Source organism: Pseudorasbora parva, chromosome 1 (genome assembly GCF_024679245.1).
Source record: "Pseudorasbora parva isolate DD20220531a chromosome 1, ASM2467924v1, whole genome shotgun sequence".
NCBI classification, from domain to species: Eukaryota; Metazoa; Chordata; class Actinopteri; order Cypriniformes; family Gobionidae; genus Pseudorasbora; species Pseudorasbora parva.
This window is the reverse complement of record NC_090172.1, coordinates 27,073,713-27,098,920: the sequence shown is the minus strand read 5'-3', so window position 1 is coordinate 27,098,920 and position 25,208 is coordinate 27,073,713. Positions and strand designations below refer to the sequence as shown.

Genomic DNA, 25,208 nt, shown 5'->3' with positions numbered 1-25,208 from the left:
GCTAGTTTTCAGAGAGGAATAGGTGTAGGTGCGATAAAAAGAACAGCTAGTGTTTCGCTAACAGGGCCTTCATCGATATTGGTTGATGAGTAAAACAGTCTCCCTTGTATTAATCGACCATGGGGGACCACTTAACTGAGTCAAACTGCCCGCTTCCACACACTAAGGCATGTCAGTGCATTAGAGGAGCAAAGGCTCTTTGATTGGATTGGCTGTGTAATGCAATCTGTATGCATGGGATGAGCACCATGCTAGCTGTGGCTCCTTCATTTGTGCTCAACCAGCAGGGTCAGGCTGTTTTTTTTATTCCTCACTCTTCTTGCCTGCTCTATTTTTGCCTTCCACAATCATCAAGTTTAATTTAAGCAGATGCACAAAGCGAAACGCCAAGTTCTCATGGCAACACTGAATCTGCCACATCTGTAGTATCTGTATAGTGACATACATCCCCATTGAATGATTATTTTGAATGCAATAAAAACCCTGCTGTACACTACCAACCTAACTATAAATCTAACGGTGGAAATGACAGTGTAGAATCATCTACTGAAGCGATTTCTGTTGTAGACAAAGGTGTTGTGTTTTAATTACTACACATGGTAACTTAGCTAATGAATAATGAATGTGGCTCTGCACTGTATGTGCTCTGCCTTTTAATGCACCACTATCACTCTTTGCCTCAGTCTCCTGACTCTCTCTATTCTGCTCTATCTTCATCTGTCTCTTGAGTTCAGTTTAAGAGGAAGACAGACTTGATATGTCTTCACATCTGCTTCTCAGAAATAAATGTGGATTTAGGAGATATTGAAAGGAAAGTGACTCTTGGTCAAGTTAATGACTCTTTCTGATCGTGGGCAGAGTAGTCTCATTAGGAAAAGTCACTCTTTAGAGAGTTTTAGAGAGTTACACCACCAAAATGCCACTGTATTTCAAAAATACACTACTATTGCAAAGTTTTGGGTCAGTACGAATTTTAAATGTTTTTGAAAGACGTCTGGTGTGCTCACCCAGGCTGCATGTATTTGATCAACATTACACTAAAACAGTAATATTTTGAAATATACATTTATAGTTAATGTTTTAATATGTTTTATTCGGGGGTATTTTAATGCAAAGTGCCATCCAGTGAGGGCAAAGCTGATTTTTCAGCATCGTTACTCCAGCCGTCAGTAGCCGCGTTTCCATTACAGATTTGCGCAAAACATTTGCAATATTTTCTAAATGTTGATAAAAAAAAACTATTGCAAAATGACAGTGTTTATATTAGCCGCAGTTACTGTATTGAACTAAAACATATTATTTTCCTCTCACGATAGGTCATTCCAAAATGATGGCACTTAGGTTTGTATATCCCATCCACTGCACTAGCCATTATTTTTATTGGAAGGAGACTTGTGTGTGTTATCCAAGCATTAATGGCAAGGAAAGCCCCTTAGGTTACTTAAGCAAAACGTAGGCTATATGAGGTGTGTGTGTGTGTGTGTGTTTCTCCCTCAGATCTGCTTCAAGGTCTTCATGATAATGTGGCCTTTCTGTGTTTAGAATCCAGTATTCCTGTAATTATATTGTATTGAGTTTAATAAAGAACTTTTTCTCGTCTTCTGTCCAAGCAAACCGTCATCTGTAAAGAATGACCGACTTTTTCGCAAGCCAGGTTGACGCATATAGAAAAGAGCGAAATGTTTACATTTGCATGGTGGAAACTCAAAGGTTTTTTTTTTTTTTTTTGTCTTTACCACTTGTTTTTACCACTTTACTACCATTTTTTTTTTTTTTAATAAGACAGCGTTTGGAGTGAGAACATGCAAAGCAATCCATTCCCTGAGTCCACAAATAAAAGTAGGCAGGTTATAGTTTATAATTATGTCTTGAACGTGTTTGTATGGCTAAAAATAACGGAGTATTGCAAGTTTTTTCTGCTATCTTAAAGGAAGAAAAAAAAGAAAAAAATCCTGCGACTTCATCAGCCGTGGGTTAAAGAAAACATAGCCTAACTACGTTTAAGCCAACCTGATCTCATAAGCTGTGTCTCATTTCGTTAAATTTTGAAGGCTGCATCCTCCGGAGGACACGTCCTGTGTAGGATGCAGTATACGGAGTGTCCTCAATCAGAAGGAAACGAGACGTCCTTCATATCACGTTGCTATGCCAACACATTCAGCCTCGTTGCGCTCTCACGCCAGTTATATGAATGAAAATTATTTATAACTTGAAAATTACTATGAAATGTTTCTTGTCATGACAGCAATGTACTGTTCTAGACGTTTAAAAAGCACTAAAGCGTTGTAATCCTGTTAAACACAACTATCTGTTTGAGGTAATAGAGCTTTAAAATAAAAACAAGCTTGAACTTACATTTTAAACACCACACCTACGCTCGCATGTATATCTGGCAGTGGTGCAGTTTTTCATATAATATAAAAAAATATATATGACGGTTGTTAACGGCGACGCAAAGAATTATGGGTTATCTCCAGCTGCGAAGGATACAGCTCATGCACACTCCGAATTCCTGTGAAAGAAGGACGCATTCGAAGGCCGCATTTGGAGTGTCCTACTCACTTTTTTGAAATGAGACGGCCTTATGACGTATGCACCCTTCAAATGCGACCTCCGAAGGACGCAGCCTTCTGAAATGAGACACAGCTATAGAATTCCATGAAATGAACACGGACCCTTAATTCAAAAATCTGTGGTAGTTTCACGGAAAATTCAGTGATGGGTTCACAGAAGTGATGCCTATGTAAGTCAAGGGCAGGCAGCATCCGTGGTCCACACACGGATTCCCTGTTCCAACACCTTATATTCGTCAGTTTGATTCAGTCAGCATAATTTATTTACATTTATTTTTCTTTTTATTCAGACACGTTTTGAACACTTAACTCAATCCCTTCCATAAACCTACCCATTTGTGTATTATAAAAAAACAGGATACAACAGGCAGACACACAGATACGGCAGGCACAATTTATTCAGAAACTACAAATATTCTAAGAGTTCTGAGGCCAAACGATTGATTTCTGTGAAGAAAATCCCCAAAGCGATCAGTAACGTCGAGTCCATCCGCCGAAAATGAATACATTTCAAATATTGTAGAATCAAATAAGAAACGTCACATCATTTTTGACAGCATTGGCTGTTGTATGTCGCGTGACCAATTGCGTCATTACGTCCGCTTGGATTGTAAAATGCCATTGGCTCTCGTGTGTCTCGTGACTGATGCCGTCATGCTGAAGAGTCGTTTGTATCATTTGAATCATGAGAAATATGAATGAGTGTGTGTGTGGAGCGCGATCATCATTTCAACGATTAAAACATTAAGATTTGAAGATATCGTATGACTTCAGAAGACTTGGAATGCAACATGCAACATATATACTTCTATACTGTTTTTGGTCCGTTTTTGCAATAAAAAACTGTCTGTGACTGTAGTCTACATTTATTTGCCTGTTATGTGTTTTATATTGTTGACAGTGGGTAGGTTTAGGCTAGGAGTGGAGTTAGTTGCTCCGAAATATAAAAGTAGGCTAGGCTATAAATATTAATAAAATCATGTCTACTTTTTCAAATGCAAATAATTAAATGTGTGTTGGGAATCCGTGTGTGGACCACGGATCCTGCCTGTCATTGACTTACATAGGCATCACTTCCGTGAACCCATCACAGAATTTTCAGCGATTCCGTGAAACTACCACGGATATTTGAGGTTCATTTCATAGAATTCTGTGAGACCAGGGCTGCGTTTCCCAAAACCATCGTAAGCCTGAGTTAATCGTAAAAACGATCGTACGAGTGATCTTAATATTAAGGTCTGTTTCCCAAAAGCATTGTAACTTAAGTAGCACTTGAAAATGATCGTAGATCTACGAGTGCTCGTGTATCGTAAGAAGAGAGAGTTATGAGGTCACCTACAGGACAACCGGCAGTTTACACCTTTAACTTTATTCAAGTGCATTGTGATAATACTATAAGGTTTTGTTGTTGTTGTTGTTTTTTATGAGGACAGGTAACAAACAAACAAAAAAAGTAACGTAGAAAATATACTTCAAAAACTGGGAAAAATAGAGATAAACTTATATGACTTGCTGACGTGCACAAAAATCAGCCATGTATTGGACATTCCTCTGCAGTGCCCTCTTCCTTTTTGTCAGGCTTACAAAATCCTGCCGTTTCTTGCAGACCTCTTTACCTGATCTTTTAACTAATAATTTAACTTTTAATTTGGTAGCAATGTCCTTCCAGATGTTTTGTTTTTCTTTGTTTGTACGATGCCCTTTAAATCTGTTGAAAATAATATCTTTCCCTCTCCACCTCCTCTAGAAGGATATTGATTTCTTCTTTTTATTTTTTATTTTATTTTTTTTGTTCAGCCATTTAGCCTGTAGGTAGTTGCTTATTTGCTTATAATATATATAAAAGTTGCTTATAATTATTAGGTGAACCGTTCAGAGGAATCAATTCCATATAAGGTTATATTTCAGCACTTCGCAAATGGACAGCGACTCTTAAGTAGCAGTTCATGTTAAGTACATTTTTGGGAAATGCATGTGGAATTGCTGCGAGTGATCGTAACTTTGCTCGTAGAACGCGTTCTTTATAGCTAATATACATCGTTATTGGGAAACCCGGCCCAGGTTGGTTTAGGCCTAAATATTAGCCTGTAATATTATTATTTTAATTTATATGTTGAATATGAAAAGTGAGCAGTATGAGTATGATATAAGATTCGCAATACGTCTGAGACTTGGGGTCACACATGATTTTAGACCACTTCGAATTTTATTTTCTAGAAAGTTTTTATTAAAAAATGTTTACAAAAATTTTGTATAAATTATATTTAAATTTTGATCAATGTTTCGTCAACTAATTGCCTGTATATTAAATAAAAAGCAAACCAAGATCATCTGGAATGGATTGACGTGCGTAACTGGCCTCGTTTCCTCTGCCTTTGAGTAAGGCTGAAACTATAGCTCTTTCTGTTTTAATACATTTCTTGAATATATGTCTTAATTACCTATATTATGATATTATTTGTGGCTGCACCAGGGTCCGTCATTATGTCATTTCAGGATCTTGTTATTATGAGAAAAGATGTTGTTAAAACACATAACATCTCGTTATTACGACACAATTGAGTGGAAAAATATAAAAATAATATATAGGCCCAATGTGGCAGCAATGCGTCACCACACCAGGTGACCTGTAAATGCGAGAGAAAAAAAACATTTGAATATTATCACTATTAAAAACAGAAAGTTTAGAAAAATATATATTTGAAATATCAATCTATTGATACAATGTAAAATTCTTTACTGTCATTGTTGATCAATTGAATGCACCCTAACTGAATACATCCATTACTTTACCCAATGCTGAACTTATAAAAAGAAACAATAATTAAAATAAAATAAAAACTTTTTTAAAATTGGTGTCATTGTTTAGTAGTTACTTTATTATCCTTTTTTTGTGTGCAACACAAAGTATCATAAAGTAGGCTATTCTCTGATTTTCTGTATTCAGTGGAGCACAAAAGAAGATATTTTCAATGTCAATGGGGTCAAAAAATAACTTTCATTTTGTTCTGCCAAAAAAAAGACATTTTTCAAAAATATTCAAAAAAATGGTTTGAAACAACATGGAGATGAGTAAAGGATGTGAGCATTTTCATTTTTAGCTGACCTGTCCCTTTAAGATGTTATTCACTCTTTCCTGCCCCCACAGCACTCGAATCTCACATTTATTTAAACATTCAGAAGTTGCTGCTTCCTGAAGAGTTACAACAAATTCGTATAAGCATTGCTAGAGTGACATTTCCCTTTTAAGATGCCCTAGACAGAGGTAGTGAACATGTTGAAGTTTAGCCCCAATGACAGCTAAGTTTTGTGACTCAAGATCCACATGTCCACAGAGACAGTATAGGGGATGGAGATGGACCACTTATAGAAATATAGCGATTATAGAAATGTAATGTCCTTCTGAGTAATGTAATGTCCTTCTCTAGTATGCACATGAGTGGTCTAAATAAATGCAGTTTTATATAATGTGTTTGCAGTTTTTAGAGATTTCAGTCTTTTCCTAGATTCAAGCAGATAGTAGCTGTACTTGTATACCAGTTGCCCTCATTCAAAATAGCTTCTCATGGTCGCATAATAGTATCTTGTACAAACGAAGAAGGACCCCAGGTTTTTACTTAACATAGTGTGCCGTGCAGCATTGTAAATTCCCATTCCTTTTGATGCAGGATGAAAACAGTCATGCTGTATACTCTTGACAGTGTCTCTTTCTCGTTGTCAGTGCAATGCTTAATGGACTGGCTGTGCAAAAGATTTAACAGGAAATAATGACAAGCACTTCAAAGTGGAATTGGGCTTGTTTGATCTCAGCCATTATTAAAACACCCATTTCGAAGATATAGACAATCAAAACTGTAAACAACAATATCAATTTGCTTTCGCAATTGTTTGGTAGTAACTGTGGAGGCTCTAATGCAAAGCCATGAATTATTCCTAAGCAAGCTGTCTGTGTGAGAGAGAAAGGGAGACAGAAAGATGTAGACGGACAGAGAGACCGAGAGAGGGAGTGAGTGTACGCTCTGACTCACAACTGCTGTGCAACAGCCTGGACACAATGAGGGGTCCAGTCGCTGAATTAAAATCACAGCAACTTGAAAGAGGAAATCCTGAATTCACTGCAGCAAAACATGGCACGGTTCTCCTAAAAACCATAAGAGATGGTGTGCTTCACTCTACATGCCACCTTTTTTCTTATTTTTTCTTAAATCATATGAGCGTCAAACAGAGACCAGCTGCTCCAGAGAGCAGAGCTGGGCTTGCATTTGGTCATGCCCTGCTTTTTGATGTCTTTTTAGTCTTTTTCTCTCTGTGTGTGTGTGTGTGTGTGTGTGTGTGTGTGTGTGTGTGTGTGTGTGTGTGTGTGTGTGTGTGTGTGTGTGTGTGTGTGTGTGTGTGTGTGAGTGTGTGTGTGTGTGTGTGTGTGTGTGTGTGTGCGTGTGCGTGTGGGGGGGTGGGGGGGGGTGTTTTAGTGACATATGAGGACACGAATGTGTATAATGACATGGGTATGACATAGGTATTACAAGGAGAGGGTGAAATATGGCAGGACATTGGCCATGTCCTCACTTTTCAAAATGCTTATAAATCATACAGAATGAGGTTTTTTTTAGAAAGTAAAAATCCAAAATGTTTCCTGTGATGGGTAGGTTTAGGGGTAGGGGCAGTGTAGGGGGATAGAAAATACGGTTTGTACGGTATAAAAACCATTACGCCTTTTGAATCTCCCCATATTCACAAAAACAAACGTGTGTGCGTGCGTGCGTGTGTTTGTGTGTCTGCTCTATGGGACTAGTTGAGGAGAATCATTTTAAACAGACTTTATTTTAGTGGTCAGGCAGTTTTTAGCATATTATGTCTGTCTACTTCTTTCTTGCCACAGCCATATTACTCTGGTTGCCCACAGAAGCTAAGCAGGGTTGAGCCTGGTCAGTTCCTTGTTAGGAGACCTCCTGGGAAAACTAGGTTGCTGGTGGAAGAGGTGTTAGTGAGGCCAGCAGGGGGTGCTCACCATGTGATGCGTGTGGGTCCTAATGCCCCAGTACAGTGATAGGTACACTATATCAGGGTTGCCAACTCTCACGCATCTGGCGTGATTCTCACGCTTTCAGGCTCTGTCTCACGCTCTCACTCCGCCCAACTCAATCTCACGCCAAATTGCCAAACCTGCTTTTGATATTAAACAAAGCTATAAGCTTTAATTTTTTTAAATGTGTTTTAATGAAATTCAAACAATAAATAGCGTTTTGGCGCTAATGTGGCATAATGTTAAAGCTAGAGGCGTTGAAAAGCGGAGTTGCTCATGCTCTCGTCTCCCTGCGGCGCGCGCTGGTCACGTGGCCCATGAGCGCTCAATACTTCTAGCGCTGTGCCAATGAATTTAAATGGCTTAAGCGGATACACAACAGTTTCACCATATAGATGTTTGCTGCAAGTTTTGGTAAACAGTACAGCTTAGTGTTTATTGATTATTAAGTCAGCCATATTTACAGGATCGTTTTATTATGGAGAGTGATAGAGATTCAACATTGTTAACATTAATGTTATTCTTGTATTTAGCCCTCAGGTATTCCTTACTAATAGGTCACACTCATACTCATTAAATTATATTTATTGAATATTTTGAGGAGGTCTTAAATACTATTTGTGCAACAATTATTTTCAATAAATGACCACTTAAAATATTTTTCTTCTAATATTTGTATTTCTTCTAAAATGTATATTACAATTAGTGTAGTAATTAATATTAAAATGGAGAATTCCAATTCAAAGAGGCAAATTAGAGTCATTTTGTGGCTAAAAAATATTAATGTTTATTTGTAATGCCATTAGGTGCCTTATGGCTCTTTAATAAATATACATGTATCTAATCTAGTTGCTCAAAAATATATTGCAGTCTTTGCATTCTAATAAATATTTAGATATGATGATCAAACACTAGATTTCTTTAAATGTGAAATTTCAAAACTTAAATAACTTGCATCCTAATCTTTTTAATAAATAATGATACTTATATAAGCAGTCACAAGTGAATATTAAGGAATGGCACATATAATTTGACCCAAGAAATCTTTAAACTAGTGCCAAAACAAACATATTATTATGTACAGTATATATACTAGATATTAACTGATACTGAATCAAGATCAAAAGCATTACCCCCCCCCCCCCCCCCCCGGCCTCCAAAAAATCTCACTCCAACCTGAACTTAAAAGTTGGCAACCCTGCTGTAATGAGCACCTTCCTTCAGATGAGATGTTAAAACTGAGGGCTCTCTGTGTGCCATTAAAAATCTCAGGGCACGTAAAAGAGTAGGGGTGTAACGCCTGTGTCCTCGCCAAACACCCTCCATTAGCCTTTATCAATCAAGGCCTCCTAATAATCCCCAATCTACTGAACTGGCTCTATTATACTCTCTCTCCTCTCCTTCTATCGCTGGTGTGTGGTGAGCGCACTGCTGCACACTGGTTTTGATGAGGAGAGACCCCCTGATTTGATTGTAAGGTACTTTGGGTGTACAGCATAGTAAAGCACTATATGAAAAATGACTAAAAACTGCCTTATATTTCACATTTTAAAGGGTTATTTCAGTGATTAGCATATGGCTTTGTATCAGTAGAAACCCTGGAGTATATGCAAATGATTGTGCTAACTCGCGTTCTGAATGTGAGTTATGCCGCGAGCGCGTTTACCTCAGCTCTCATCACGAGAGTTCATTCAGCTCAGTCATGATGGTAAATGTAATCTGACTCCTGCAGCGTTAGTGCTGTGATACTCGCGCGGTGACTCGCTCATTATATTGAACAGACACGTTCAGTATGTAATTGTAGTGTCTGTTCTCTAACTCAGTCACAGTGATTCAGTAGTGGTGGCTTTGGGAGTAGCCTCATAGGGCAGCAAAGGATTCTGGGAATTGTTGTCTCTCATCCCCATGGGACAAAAATACATTTTCTGTCTTTTCTCAGTCTAGAAGGCACCAAATTCAAAAATAATTTCACATTTCTACTACATTAATGACCCAGTTTAAATACAGATTCATCTTCCCAGCGCTGAAGTACCCCTTTAATATATTTAAATATAGTGAAATATTAAATGCTACATACGTTGGCTAACTTGGCTAACTATGCATACAACATTTTTGTCTTATAGGTAGCTCAGAATACACAACACTTCACATCAACATTTTATCCACATGGGTTTTTGAAAGTCTAGACAGCAATATATATATATATACATATATATACACTCTAAAAAATGCTGGGTTAAAAACAACCCAAGTTGGGTTGAAAATGCACCGACCCAACAATTGAGTTGTTTTAACCCAATGGTTGAGTTGTTTTAACCCAGTGGTTGAGTTGTTTTAACCCAGTGGTTGGGTTAAATGTTGCTTAAGACAACCCAATTGCTGGGTAAGAACAACTCAACCATTGGGTTAAAACAACCCAATTGTTGGGTCGGTGCATTTTCAACCCAACTTGGGTTGTTTTTAACCCAGCATTTTTTAGAGTGTATATATATATATATATGTAAAATTAATGAAGCTGGTTTGAAATATGCATCTTTAAAAATCAGATTTGAATCGCATTTCAAATGCAACACTCTGGACACTCTGGCTGCTCAAATCAGATCTCAAAAGGCCTCAAGTATTACCAAATCTTTCAGAAGGAAATACTAATTATTTGGATCAGTATTCTAAAGTGAAAAGAGTGATAATTTTTCTAGTAATGACTGAAGTCAGTATAAGCTTTTGAGGTTTTCCTAGGTTTTGGACAGTAATGACCCAAGTGTTACTACATCCTTAAAGGAATTACTAATTATTATAATCAATTTTCTGAAGTGAAGATCATGGTAACCCAGTAATGACTCTGAGTGTTACCAAATCAATCAGAAGGAATTACTATCCAAAAATGTACAAAAACCTCAAAAGCTTATAATGACTTCAGTAATTACTAGAGAGTTATCTTGTTTTTCACTTTAGAATACTGACCCAAATAATAACTCATGAATAACTTCTGAATGATTTGGTAATACTTGAGTAATTACTAGTGGGTTACCATGCTCTTCACTTTAGAATTAATTATACATTATGCATTATTCGGTAACACTTTACAATAGGGGTAGCCTAGAAATCTAGACGCACCCTAGCGGCAGCATATTTAATCTGCCCGCAAGTGTCGTCTAGGAACTCTCAATACACTTCTGAGCTGTATTCCTCTCAATCTGGAAGGGCCAATCACATCGTGTATAGAGTCGGCGGGCGGGGCCATAATGACGACGGCCGAGTTGCGTTTGAGTGCTTCTAGTAAACACAGAAACTGGCGAACGGCGGCGGTCTTTCAAATCAGCTTTGGATTGAGCCCTGTCAATGGTGAGTTTCCAGACCAAACATCTTGATGTGGGTCTGGCTTGTCAGGCTACAATAGGGGTGCACTAATATACATTAATTTATGCTTAATTAATGCACAGATAATCATAAGTTAATGTATTACTAATGGTGAAGTAACCCATTTATTAATGATTACTGCATCAGCAACTAATGAAGATTCTACATGATTAATAGATTAAGTAATCATTAAATAGTTGTTAGTTTAATGTCACAATGTATTAATTCATATTAGATTAACTAATAATGTAAATTAATGTGTTAATTACCACAAGGGGTCAAAGCCATGCATTTTCAACTTCCAGTTGTCTGCTTTAATTCATTATTAGCTAATGATTTGTAAAGGTGCATCAGAGGAGTTCTGCGCCGCAAGTTGACAGGGCGCTAATTTGGACAGTGAGGTATGATACACCTCCATTATTCCTGCGCCCGTTTTTCGCCAAAAACACATCTACACCTATGTCAGACCCAAAGCAACCCATGCAGAGACACTTATGTCTGGACACACAAATCTTATTTGATCCCTTGAAATTAATAGTGTGGACAGTCTGTCTAAAAAAAAGATCTGATTTGCCTGCAGTCTGAACATAGCCTTAGTGGATTCTCTAAATCAGGGCTGGGCAACTATGGCCCTCAAGATTCAGTGTCCTGCAGAGTTTAGGTCCAACCCTAATCAAACATATCTGAACAAGCTAATTAATGTCTTTAGGATTACTAGAAAGACACAGGCAGGTGAGTTTGATCAGGGTTGGTAATATCTGAAGAAAAAATGATCTCAAGGGCCAGAGTTGCCCAGCCTTGCTATAAATGCTACTGTATATAGCTAGGTATCTTCATTGAAAACACAGTACTACATGGTATTATTACTACAGGTACTAGACATGCCGTAAAATATTAATTTAACAATCTATCATACTATAGTCTTCAGCACAAGATGCATGGATAGGCTCCAGCATCCCTACCACCCTACACAGGACAAGCGGTTTGTACAATGGTTGGATGGATTTTACTGGTAGCTTATTATTTATGGTTTGAAACTAGGAGTTGCTATGGTGTCGTTATTTTTGCTATGGTGTCGTTATTTTTTTTTATTATTGTCCGCACAATAACATAAAGAGAGACCATGAATTTTTAATTACATTTTGAACTAAAAATTTTGATGAAACTAAAAAGATAAAGAAAAACACTTAAATGTTATTTGTAAATCAACATATAGAGAAGAAAAAAATGCTATGTTATTGATTTTCCTCCTTTTCAATTTTAGTGATAGCATCAGAATAGGATATTAGGATCTGCTTGTATTGTAATAGGATATTACCTCACAATACAAGCAGGTATCGTTGTGTTACCACAGCAACTATTTGTTTCCACAATAAACACACTACTATCATGTAAAAAGTACCTGTACAAATGAGACGTGGCAAGATCACACGGATACTCTGTAAGATGCTCATTAGGTGACAACCCACTAGGCTAATGTGTTTTTTAGGATATTGACATTTTATAAAAAGGTACTTTTTTGTTTGAAACTTTTCAGTGCAAAAACTTTTCAGGTTTAAATTTAAATACAGTATCTATATAAGATTCTCATTGTACAGCATTTTTTTTTCCTGTACATGGGCACAGGGTGAGGTCTAGAATACTGTAGGTGAATGCTGAAAGGTGACTCTTGATTTTGCATTTCATATTTCATGAGGTACTGTCCCTGTGATTCTGGATTCGTTTATATTGCATTCAGGGGTCAGTGCGGTGCGCTTTTAAAGATTGCTGTCTGCTGTGTTTTAGCATGGTCAGCACTCTGCCTCCCTGGTTTTCAATTTGAACACTGAAGTAAACTGAAGGGGCCAAGCTCAGGAGTGATCGCTCTGCTCGCATAGTCTGGAAGAAAAGCATCTTATGCTTTGTCACTACAGATTTTACAAGTACTTTGACTTGACAGTAGGGGGAAACAGCAGGGACAATACGTGTTTTAACTAACCAGGTGTTACAAACAAATTTGTCCTCAACCTTTCTCTTTGAAATGTATTCACTTTTGCATTGCACACAAAGAGTTGGGAACGGCTTACTAAAAAATTCCAGAACACAATGAGAATATGCAATATCCCCGTCCCTCCAGCTGTGTATTTCCAGCAAGGCCGTCTCCTGCCAAGACTCTCATTGTCTTGTAATTGTATTCTTACTCAACAACTTAGCCCATTACAATATGGATTTTCTCCAAGGGATGTGGTTGGAGAGCCACATACGAGTTGTTCGAACACTTCCGCTCTGAAAGATTATCTGCTAGGGTCTATTGTGTTGAGTAATGTCATTATACGGGCAAATCTGATAAAATCCTGACGTTTCTCATGTAGTGTGCCTAGAGTAGCTAGACAGAAATATTCAGATGCAGCTATGCCGCAGTGACATCAATTTGTCGAGAACTGCTGTCAGTAACTGCTTTAACTGGCCAACACATTCTATGTGCTTTAGCTTCATTTCCTATGCTGGTACGTTTCGGTGCATCAATATGATAAAGATGGAGATTAAATCTTCACTAACCAGCTTTTTTTCCCACTAACCTGCTGCAGTGCTGTGGGATGTGGTTTTGGCAGGAGTCCTGACAGTTTAAAAGTGCACCAATATTTTTGCTAACAAGGCCCTCACGACATCAGGAAACATGGGGGTGCACCATCCCACAGCCAATGAATTACTTCCACGACTCCTGCCTCTGCTTGAAATTTTGCAGTCACATGCGTACATGCCATATCTCATGGTTAAATGATTCCAGTCAATATTTAAGGCCATCGCAAGACCATAAAGCTGACTATCGGCATGAGGTCCTCTAATGATTTAGCAAATGGCCATAAATATAGACAGCAGATTTGATTTAAGTCAATATCTGTAACTCATCTATAACTCCAAGTTTCCCTGAAGTATTGTACGGCTAAGTGTTGTTCATTAGAGAATGCAAGTTCCCTTTTTTGCTGTGAATATAAATAGGTGACTAAATTAACTGTGGAAGGTCATAATTTCCCAAGTGAGGGTTGCTAACATGCTTACAAGTAATGATTGCAATTTCATTTTCTTGATTTAATAGGCCAGAGGAAAACAATTAAATTGCAAGTGATTCTCTCTCTGTGTTTGTGCCTGTGTTTATCTCTGTAGATTCAAACTCTTGGAAATTGCTCTCAGCTGAAGGCCCAAGGGAATCTAGGCTGAGCTAATGATTTTTTTTTTTCTTTAACAAGTTCATCAGACTAATACTATTACTAGTGATATTAAAAGCTGCAAGACTAATGGAATGATTGAATATCAATAGTAGTTACACGAATGTATTAGATAATTGTTGATAAATGTTGGCAGAATACCTTAAAGGCACAGTGTGTAAGTTTCACCACTAGAGGTTGCTTATTCAAAACAATAAAAAGGTGTAGCTTGATGATGGCGCCGCGAATGAGTGTGGAATCATAGGAGTTGTCATATTCACCTCCACAGCCGATGGAAAGCAAACCAACAGGACTCATGACACTCACAAAACATGTTCATGGGTGATCTAATCTAATCTATTAACATCGCTGTGGTATGAAGCCGGGTGGGGCCAAAGCCTGGGAAATGTTGCTGTTTTTATTTTGCTTATATTCTGCAGTTGGCCGCTGGTTAAGCCTTGCATAGTGCTGACTGCCGGAAGCTAGTTTTTTTAGTCTATAAAGTTTTAAATATGGATATTTTTCTTACACAAACATGCCACTTGGCTTCAGAAGGGCTTAATTAAGCCCCCGTAGCCATGTGGAGCTGTTATATGATAGATAGATGCACTTTTATGGACTTCAAAAATGAACCAACAAGTCACCGCCATTATAAAGCTTGGAAGAGTCAGGACTTTTTAAATATAACTCAGACTGTATTCATCTGAAAGAATAATGTCATATATGCCTAGAATGACTTAAGGGTGAGTAAATCATGGGCTAATTTTCCTGTGTGAACTTTCCCTTTAAGCTAGATCAATATTAGAATATTATATTAATAAAAGCTGGAGGACTTGTGTTGCTATTGCATGCAATGGTATACAAATACATTTAATAAATATATTGTATGGTGGAGAAAATGCTGTAGTACTGTAACTAAAGCTTTTTCTGGTTAAAATGTTAGCCACTTGATAAAATAGCATTGTCTCTGAGACATGGTACAAATATGTTACTTACGGTAAATCAAGAAAACAAGAGATTGAAACAATAACACTAACCGTGTTGCGATATAACGATTTGTTTTCTGACGATAAAGGTATCCAAACATTTGCTCGCCTGTCTAATAAAACATAATATATTAAACCAACTTTGGTGTTTCCATTGACTATGGAACTAAAATCAAGGGTAAGGCGGATATGACATAATTGACGTAATGACACGGGCTGTTATACTGGTCAAAATAACTAATTTCTCTGGATTTAAACATTATTGAAACATTTTGGATAATGTAAGTGCACAAATCAACAAAAAATATATAACATTATTTGATTGGTTTTCAGATATTTTAATCTAAAAATATTACATCTTGTGCCTTTTAGAAGATCCTACATTATGAGGTTTCGGCTTCTGAAATATTTGGTGGGATGCATTAGATGCATGGACAAGGTCTCCCTGCAGTCTGATCCACCCACACAACCAGAAAAGAGCGAGGGGGGAGTGATTATGGCCATTTCATCTGATTATTCATCAGTGTCATTATGATAATGGAAGCTGCATAAGTTATTTTGGCACAATCCAATGATTGTGGCGATTATACCTGGACATAGACGCTTCAGTCAAAATGACTTTACAGACTAAGACTCCTACCGGATGTGCAGGGGAAGTAGAGGAGCTGAGAAAGATCTATGTGGGAGTAATTTGCATTACTCCCTCGTTTTGTATCTATTTTCTCTGGCTAAACTGCTTGAAAAGGCCTTCTAAGAGACAAGTAAGGTATTGATTTTTTTACTTGTTTAAACACACCGGTAGGATAGGACTTCAATCATTTGAAAGATGTGCATCACACTCTTTAGAATATACTGAAGCTCAGATGCTGAATGAAATTGTATCATACTCCATGGTTTAATGTTATTTGGTTGTATTTTGTTGAGCTCGAACATTGCAATAATTTTAATGTGTGTGAAATAAATCGCACAATCATACTTTTCAAAATTACTTTGAAATCGTACTCTTTCAGAATAAATCGTCAGTTTTATTCCATTGTTTAATGCTATTGTATATTCAAGGTGAACATGACATGTACTTATGGTGCACTTCAGTCTTTGTAAATTTAAATGGAGGGCTTCCATTTGTAAAGCCTCTTCTTTGGCTTCAACACAGTCTCCCCATTTAAGTAAAGACCTTGGCAGGCATCCCATAAGAAAAATCCTTTCTGTAAGCCATTGTTTTCAGGTCCTGAGGAGTCAACACGTCTCCTGAGAACTCACTTTAGTGTGTTGTTTTGTTTTGTCCTTTTCATACTTCTAGGGCAAATAAGCAGAGAACATTAAAGAACATTGTACTGCGTATGTAAGTTTTTACATAATATTTCGATTTAGTTAGAATAACTGATTATGCATTTTTGTGTTGTCTCAAAGCCAACAATGAAAATGCAAAAGGGAAATGATGCATATTCTGTTTACCTATTTACCAGAACGGCATTCTGTATTTTAAAAACATTTTATTAGGCACACATTTGTTTGCAGTCTGAGATGCTCACTGCTTGTACTTGACTGCATTTAGATGTGTGTTCTTCCATAACACTGAATCGATTGCTGTCCTTGTGGAGACCCTTAGTTTCCTAAATGTAGGAAACTGAGATTTACTGAGATAACAACGGGAGGAGCACAGAGTGTACCAAAGGATTGCTTCCAAAAAATAAGCTATAATGTTCTGTGAATATTAATTGGCTGATTTAATACCGAATACATAACCCTGCTAGAAAAAAAGATCTGTTAATAATTCAGATTATTTTGAACTTTGTCTTGTTTTTATTATATTATATTTTCATATGTTTTAACTGAAGATAAACAACATTGAATAATGATGAGCAATATGAATAGAGTGCAGTTGGTAGAATGACTTTAATCAGTGTCCTGCAGTGACCTTCATCATATGCCTTCTCTCTTATTTCACCCATTTAAAGGAGTTATCAGATATTGCTTGAGAAGTAAAATGCAGCAAGATGACGGAGAACAAGTTATAGCCACCAGTGAACCTATACAAGAGACTCTCAGATGTGTTTTTGATAGCGAATGACAATGTGAATATAACATGTAAGCAAGGATAGGGTGTCTGTTTGAGACTATAAATTAAAATGAATTGGTCTAAAATCATTCAGCAGCGCTCTGAAGGGAGGTTCATGTTTATTAGATGTTTATACTGATGTCCCTTGATTATATTCTTCTTGAACTTCATAATGAGGCTTGTTTTAATTTGTTTACTCAAAGAACTCGTTTCATCAAACCTCATCTTTATCTCTATTTTTGTTTGTGTGTTATATATGTGTTAAAGCTTTATCTGTAAAACAGGTCATTCATTTGATTGGCATTAGCGACCGCAAGGAATATGCAGGCTTTGGAAAGAGCACTGCGGGGGGAAATTCAGTCAAAATGCTTTAAATTAGCACATAACTCTCAAGATTCATCACTATCAACAAAGAGCAAGGACAAGCATTGCATATTAATTTTAATAATTATTAAATTGTTGATGATTATTAAACTGCTGTTGTTACTTAGGGGACTCAAAAAGTGTTTGTCTATCATCAAATTATTTGGGATATTTCCCTGCAGCATATTTATTTCTTGACTCTTGATTATATAATTTCTTATATAATATAATGAGGCATAGGCAGTCATAGATGGTTTGAGATACAGTATGTTAAATACATGCGAGTTTGAATGTGAGAGTTGTGAAAATTGCTAAGCGTGTGTCCAAAAATGTGCCTAAGACTATGCATGTAGCATACACATTGCTATTATGTAATTGATGAGATAAAAACGGGTTTTAAAGTCATTCTTGTTTCTCCAATTTCTGATGCAGGCCTGGAGCTAATCACTCAATCAATGCCTGAGAGATTAGTGTGCTTCCTCTGTATATTTGTTGGTTATTTTTGGTAGTGAAAAAGAGGCTCCTGCCAGGACATGCCCTGATTACCTCACGCATCCCATTAAATGTGCGTCCATTGGAAGTTCCCTCAGCTTCTCACAGTAAGGTGTCAATTACGCTGGTGCTAACTAACATTCATTGCCTACCAGCGAGATTAATGTCTCACTGTGACTAAATCAATCACAGTTCTCAGTTTTAACAATTTTATCAAATGATCAGCAGCACAGATGCACAGTGAGACCATCTGAGACATTTCATAGCATAATGGGATGCCAAAGACAAAAAGAGGGTTAAAGGATTAGTTCACTTCAAGATGAAAATGACCTGGTAATTTACTCACCCCAGCGCCATCCAAGATGTTAATTATTGGAAAATAAATTACGTTTTTTTTGTGGAGAACATTTCAGGATTTTTCTCCACACAATGGACTTAAATGGCAACCAAAATGTTGAAGGTCCAAGGTCCAATAAATGCCGTTTCAAAGGGCTTCGGAGGCCCTGCACGATCCCAGCTGAGGAACGTGGTCTTATCTAGCGAAACCATCACTCATTAAAAAAAAAAACATACTTTTTAACCTTAATTACTCAAATTGCACTGCTCTTAAACACTACGGATTCCACAATCATGCTGGAAAGGTTAGACGTAGACAGAAGTACTGCCCCGTGTTTACAAAGCGCTTGTGCAAAGATATACAAATATCCTTTAGCAAAAAAAAAAAAAAGTTAAACAACTAAATGGAGATGGAGGCTTTTTTGTAAAGGGCGTTTGTATTAGTCTTTGCTTGGGCCTTTACTTTCACCTACGTCTAGCGGGACTTTTCCGACGTGATTGCACAATCCGTGGCACGTCATAGAGCAGCACAGAATGAGAAATTTAGGTTAAAACGTACATAAATGCTAATTATTTTCCTGAAAATAGCCAAAGGTTTCGCAAGTTAAGACCGTATTCCTCATCTGGGATCACACAGAGCCTCTGAAGTCCTTCAAAGCCCTTTGAAACTGCGTTGATTTGGTCCATCAACATTTTGGTTGTCATTAAAGTCCATTATGTGAAGAAAAATCCTGGAACGTTTTCCTCAAAAACAAAAACAAAATTCCACTGAAGAAAGAAAGACACGAACATCTTGGATGAGATGGGGGTGAGTAAATTATCAGGAAATTTCCATTTTAAAGTGAACTAATCCTTTAATTCAAATTGAATTCTAAGAAGAATGATATAAGACACATACTATTTTGACTTGATCCTCACTGACAAAAGTATGTGATTTTTTCCAGTCTGGATTTAGACTGCTTCTAGCAACATCTAATACTCACAACAATAGTCAAGCTCACAATCATCTGGAATGTTTATTTATTGTATAATACCATTTATTAACCAACATGCAGCCCACATATTCATTGAGGTTGTCGAGGAGGTGTTATTGGTGTCATGCGACTTCAGCTCCTGTTGCCATTTTGATCGGAGAGCTCCCTGTATTGTACTTTATTTATTTTCCTACTGTGGTGGGAGATTCTGAGAGTAAAGTTATGTAATTATGACAGAGCTTGCTTGATCTTGTATATGAAAGTGTTTCTGTTTATTTCCAGATACTCGACTGCCTCATTTTCAGTCTCACTGAAATAAAATGTTGCTTTTGGTCAAAGTCAGTTTGTAAAAGACTTGTGTCAGGGGTCCTGAATTCCTCACCCCTTTTATTTCCCTCTCATTATAAATGAGAATACTGATTATAGTAATGTATTTGCAAACAGCGTAGGTAATAAGACATCTCATTTTTCATAAGAACACTTGAGCAGATAATGAGAGCGGAGACTTGTGGGGTGAAAGAATTTTAAATTTAATGTGTGCTGTAGCAGTGGCACATTGCTTGTGGGTTTTGACAATTCGGCTTCTATGTATCTTCATAGTATGTGTAAGTATAGAGTGCTGAATATACAAGGCAAACACACATCCTTATCTGTAGATATCCCCAGTGATGGACCTGTCTAAAGCTTAATCCATCCCTCTGACAGCGTGCTGTGACATGATTTCCATACATCTTATTTTAGTGCAGAGCATAAAAGATTCAGGACTGTTTGTTTCACACTCAAGCTACTTAATATTTTAGTAAAACATGCACACAAAAAAATATATTTTTTAACATTACAATAATATCACACAAGCACATTATTTACGGGTACGGCTAGTTTCTCCCTGAATATTTTTTAAATTATTATTCTCTTTTGAAACCAGCTAGTTTTTTCCTGTGTTAATTGCAGAAAGTCTTGATTTGGTTAAAAAAGTGTGGACAGAATCTTAGGTTAGGTCAAAAGGGAAATGCATGTCTGCTAAAACAAAACACAAATCAAGAAAATGACATCTTTCCATCACTTATTTTTTGAATTCTTTGTGGTGTGTGTTTCTGTGCAGGCTCATTAAACAACCATGACAGTAATGATGCACAATTTATCAGCCACATTGGAGAACTATATTTTGCATGTACATTGCCTAAACAGCAGTACTTGTTTTTGTTCGACATCATCAGAATATCAGAAATGTGCATGCAGCACCATTTGACAGAAGAATGTTCTTTTTGTTATGACAAATTGCCGAACATCAGCAGAATTTGATGTTCTGTTTGACTGCCATCACGTTACACTGACATTTCAACATGACACATTTTGCTAACAAATTTATTTTCCTTTTCCTCTGTTACAGACTGCCTATCAATGTTTGGGGAGAGAAAATCAGCGGGCATTAAATTATGAATGTTGAACAAGATGACCTCTTACCATCAGCGCCAGATGTTGAGAGGTCCTAGATGGAAAGGGGCTTGGTTTGACCCCTTGTTTCTCCTGCTTTTAGCCCTGCAGTTGCTTGTTGTCGCCGGATTGGTGCGAGCCCAGACCTGTCCCTCTGTATGTTCCTGCAGTAATCAATTTAGTAAGGTCATCTGCACGCGCAGAGGGCTAAAGGATGTCCCTGATGGCATCTCCACCAATACACGGTATCTAAACCTTCAGGACAATCAAATCCAGGTCATCAAAGTCGACAGTTTCAAGCATCTACGACACCTTGAGATTCTTCAGCTTAGCCGAAACCACATCCGCAACATCGAGATTGGCGCCTTTAACGGCCTGACCAGCCTTAACACTCTGGAGCTTTTTGACAATCGCCTCACGACCATCCCAAATGGCGCCTTTGAGTATCTATCAAAACTGAAAGAGCTGTGGCTTAGAAATAACCCTATTGAGAGCATACCGTCGGATGCCTTCAGTCGCTTGCCCTCCCTGCGGCGGTTGGACTTGGGAGAGCTGAAGCGCCTCTCCTACATCTCGAGCGGGGCATTTCAGGGCTTGAGTAACCTTCGCTACCTGAATCTGGGCATGTGTAACCTCAAAGAGGTCCCCAACATTCAGCCCTTGATTCGTCTGGATGAGCTGGAGATGTCCGGGAACCAGCTCACTGTCATCCAGCCCAGTTCTTTTAAGGGTCTTGTCCATCTTCAGAAGCTCTGGATGATGCACGCCCAAGTCCAAACCATAGAGCGGAACTCCTTCGATGACCTGCACTCTTTGCGAGAGCTCAACCTGGCTCACAACAACCTTACCTTTTTGCCCCACGATCTCTTCACGCCTTTGCACCACCTGCAGCGAGTGCATTTGCATCACAATCCCTGGAACTGTAACTGTGATATTCTTTGGCTCAGCTGGTGGCTGAGAGAGACCGTACCAACAAACACCAGCTGCTGCGCACGCTGTAATTCCCCTCCCAGTCTCAGGGGACGCTATATCGGTGAGCTGGACCAGAGCTACTTTCAGTGCTATGCCCCCGTTATCGTCGAACCACCTGCCGACCTCAATTTAACTGAAGGAATGGCGGCAGAGCTCAAATGTCGGACAAATTCAGTGACCTCTGTCAGCTGGCTAACACCAAATGGCTCCATCATAACACATGGGGTGCTCAAAATGCGCATATCCGTCCAAAACGACGGAACGCTAAACTTCACCAACGTCTCCGTCCAGGACACAGGAACGTACACTTGCATCGTAAGCAACATGCTAGGCAACATTTCAGCTTCTGCTGTCCTCAACGTGACATCTGTTGACAACAGTGGCATTAGTTACTTCACTACTGTCACCGTAGAAACAATTGAAACCCTTATCGATGGGGAAAGTAGGACCCCTGTGCAGCCTTCTTTTGGCTGGGCATCCTCTTCGACCACAAAGGGAACACCCATTGCCACCGAGAGAGCTTACACTATTCCTGTGACTGACATGGACATCGATGGCGCTCTCAATGGTCTGGAGGAGGTGATGAAAACCACCAAGATTATTATTGGCTGTTTTGTGGCCATCACACTCATGGCGGCCGTTATGCTTATAATATTCTACAAGATGCGCAAGCAGCACCACCAGCAGGATCACGATGGGCCGACCCGCACCATTGAGATCATCAATGTCCACGAAGAGCTCACAAGGGTTCCGGCCATGGAGAGTCACCTGACTCTTCCGCCCCTGGAGCATGATCATTACAACCATTATAATTCCTACAAAACTGCTTATAACCATGTGTCCGCTCTAAGCTCGCTGCATAGTTCAGTGCATGAACCTTTACTAATCCAAGCCAGCTCGAAGGATAATGTACAGGAGACTCAAATTTGACCATGTTGGACGAATGCTGTGTTAAATTTTGGTTGTGGACATGCTGTCGTCACGAACTTGACAGCGTGCATTAAGACGTTCAGCAATGCCAGTCAGAGCCAGGGTGTATGTATCATTATTTTAACAAGTGTCTTTACAAATCTTATTTATTTAAAGATATTGTGAAGTGACTGAATCATGGAATCATTAGATAAAAAGGGTTAGGGTTTAATATATTCTTTGTTTCATTTTCAGTTCTGTATTTTGTAAACTGGGGAACTCAATGATTTACTTTCATGTGCTGGTAGAATTAAGGTCAACTGCAATGCTTATGAGAGCAATGCCACAACTGTTGTTGTTGGGTTTTTTTTTTTTGTTTTTGGTTTTTTTGTGGCATATTACATCCCATTGATCCAGTGTGTTTTCATTATTTTATTATTTTATTTTTTTGAGACAGTAAAACAAAAACTGGCAACTGAAAACAGCAGACTTTAAACCGCATGGAGCACTTAGATATGAATGCTGGGCCTGACGGATGCAGCGACTCTAGAGAGGTGTATAAATGGTTACATTTCCCCATGAAAAATCCTGTTATTGAACAAAAAAGGGAAAGCTTTCATTATCAGGGTCTGGATTATTCTGCAAATGCAGCTAGTGTGAAAGGAAACATTTTTAGTATTTATAGAAGCCACTGTTCTAAACACACATCAATTGACTTCAGAAAATAGGTTTGAATAATTGGCTTGAATTACAGTTCTTAAGTCAAGTTGAACAAGTTGAACTAAAACATGGCACTTGAAATTCGCCATTTTGTTGTTGTTTTCCCCCTAAAAATCTGTAAATATATTTATAACTGTAAATGCCACAGACCTATAAATATAAAAACGAATTTCTATACATCAGTGAACATCAGGGTAGATCTATTATAGCTCCAATGCCACATGTGTGTGGAATAGTATGATCGTGAAATAACCCTGAGTAGCTGAGGACAAGGGAATATGATTTCTAAGATTGTGTGGATTTCAGAAAATATGGCTGAGGAAATAAATAATGAAATAGGAAAAATAGCCTGTTATTGTCACTATGGAAACCGATAACCTAGTGAAAAACACACTGGACAAAATCAGAGTGCACCCAGTGCATAAAGCATGTATTGTTTATCTGCATTCTTTTCGAGAGAAGGGATTTTTAACCGCAGGTTTTTACTGTGAGTGTGTGCTTTTGTATGTCTGTGAGTTGTGTCTGCCATATGTACCACCCGTTATCCATTATGTTACCATTGTCTATAGAATTTTACGTTCATTCTGTTGTGTGTTTTTAAATGAAATGTTGGAATGGTTTATTGGACTGGCAACTGCAAACCTCACCTAACATGATGATGATGACGAGTGTGTGAACGTGTCCGTGTGTCCATGCGTGCAAAGGGTTGTTCGTTTGTATGCTTTACCATGAAACAGTTTTTCACCAGCTTGTGTACTGCTTTCTCAAAACGTTGATAAAAGCTTATGTGTGATGTCTCTCTCCCCCCTTTTAATAATTTTGGACGGCATGATAAGAAGACGTGATACTGGTCTCACCAGTCAACTGCTAAAATAAACCTAATAGGTTCATATGTCAAAGGCATCAGAAAGGTACATGAAGAAAATACCTCTAATTCATTACATGTGCTGACAAGTCACACAGCATTTTGTATGCAAAGTTGTATTCTCTTACATTTTAGCATTGAATTAACAGTCGTCTACTGAATGTGACAAATTTCCTTTATATTTATTTCTACGTTTCATTTTGTGGTGGACCCAGTCTTTTACATTCACCCTCATTGCCATTCATAAATGGAAGATGAATTGTTACATGTTAAGCATTTCATAAAGGATAAACTGTTGCTTCCCAGCACTTGTGTTTTTTAATCAATTATTTTTTTGTATCCAATTAAAAAAAAAATGTTCCTACCATTTGTATTGTACATAGCAGGTGGGATAAATTGGAACACATAAAAAACAGTATTGTGCTGTTGAAAAAAAGAAAAGAAAAAATGATGATGCTGAAAATGTCAGAGGGGTCTGTACATGAATGCTAGCTTGCTCCTATCTGCTACAGTGTTCCTGAGCACTGCATCAGTTACAGAAGCTACTACGACAAGATCATTGAAACCTACATGGCCGGCATAGAAAACCTGTGGTGTTGGACAGCGGATTCTCTTTTGTTTTCTTCTTGTGATTTGTTTGTTATTAGATTTCTATGCTGAACTGAAGTGATTTTTTTGGCAAGAGAATGTCTCTTTGTTGACATATTTCTACAAGAACTGTTATTGAAAATAACCAATAATATTTCTGTCAAACTACATATTTGCTGATCAATTCATAATGCTATGGGGATACAGCTAACTAAGCGTTAACCATGAAAAAAATATATAAAATATCAGAGATTGTAGTTCATACAGTACATGCTGTAAATGTAAATAAAATGTTTTTTTTTCTTTCTAAAGTTTGGGGACTACGTATTTTTCAGTATTTTTAATTATTTGTGTTAGCTGTTTATGCTAATT

The 25,208-nt window shown here is 37.9% G+C and overlaps 1 protein-coding gene across 1 annotated transcript in view; it reads left to right on the top strand.

The window, feature by feature from the left end:
* Nucleotides 1-24,556, top strand: part of lrrc4cb (leucine rich repeat containing 4C, genome duplicate b) — a 37,108-nt gene extending 12,552 nt beyond the window's left edge. The window contains exon 2 of the mRNA XM_067437446.1: nucleotides 20,739-24,556. Coding sequence (XP_067293547.1) covers nucleotides 20,789-22,684 — 1,896 coding nt within the window. The 5' untranslated portion in view covers nucleotides 20,739-20,788 and the 3' untranslated portion in view covers nucleotides 22,685-24,556. The remainder of the gene's footprint in view (nucleotides 1-20,738) is intronic.
* The last annotated feature ends 652 nt before the right edge of the window (nucleotides 24,557-25,208 follow it).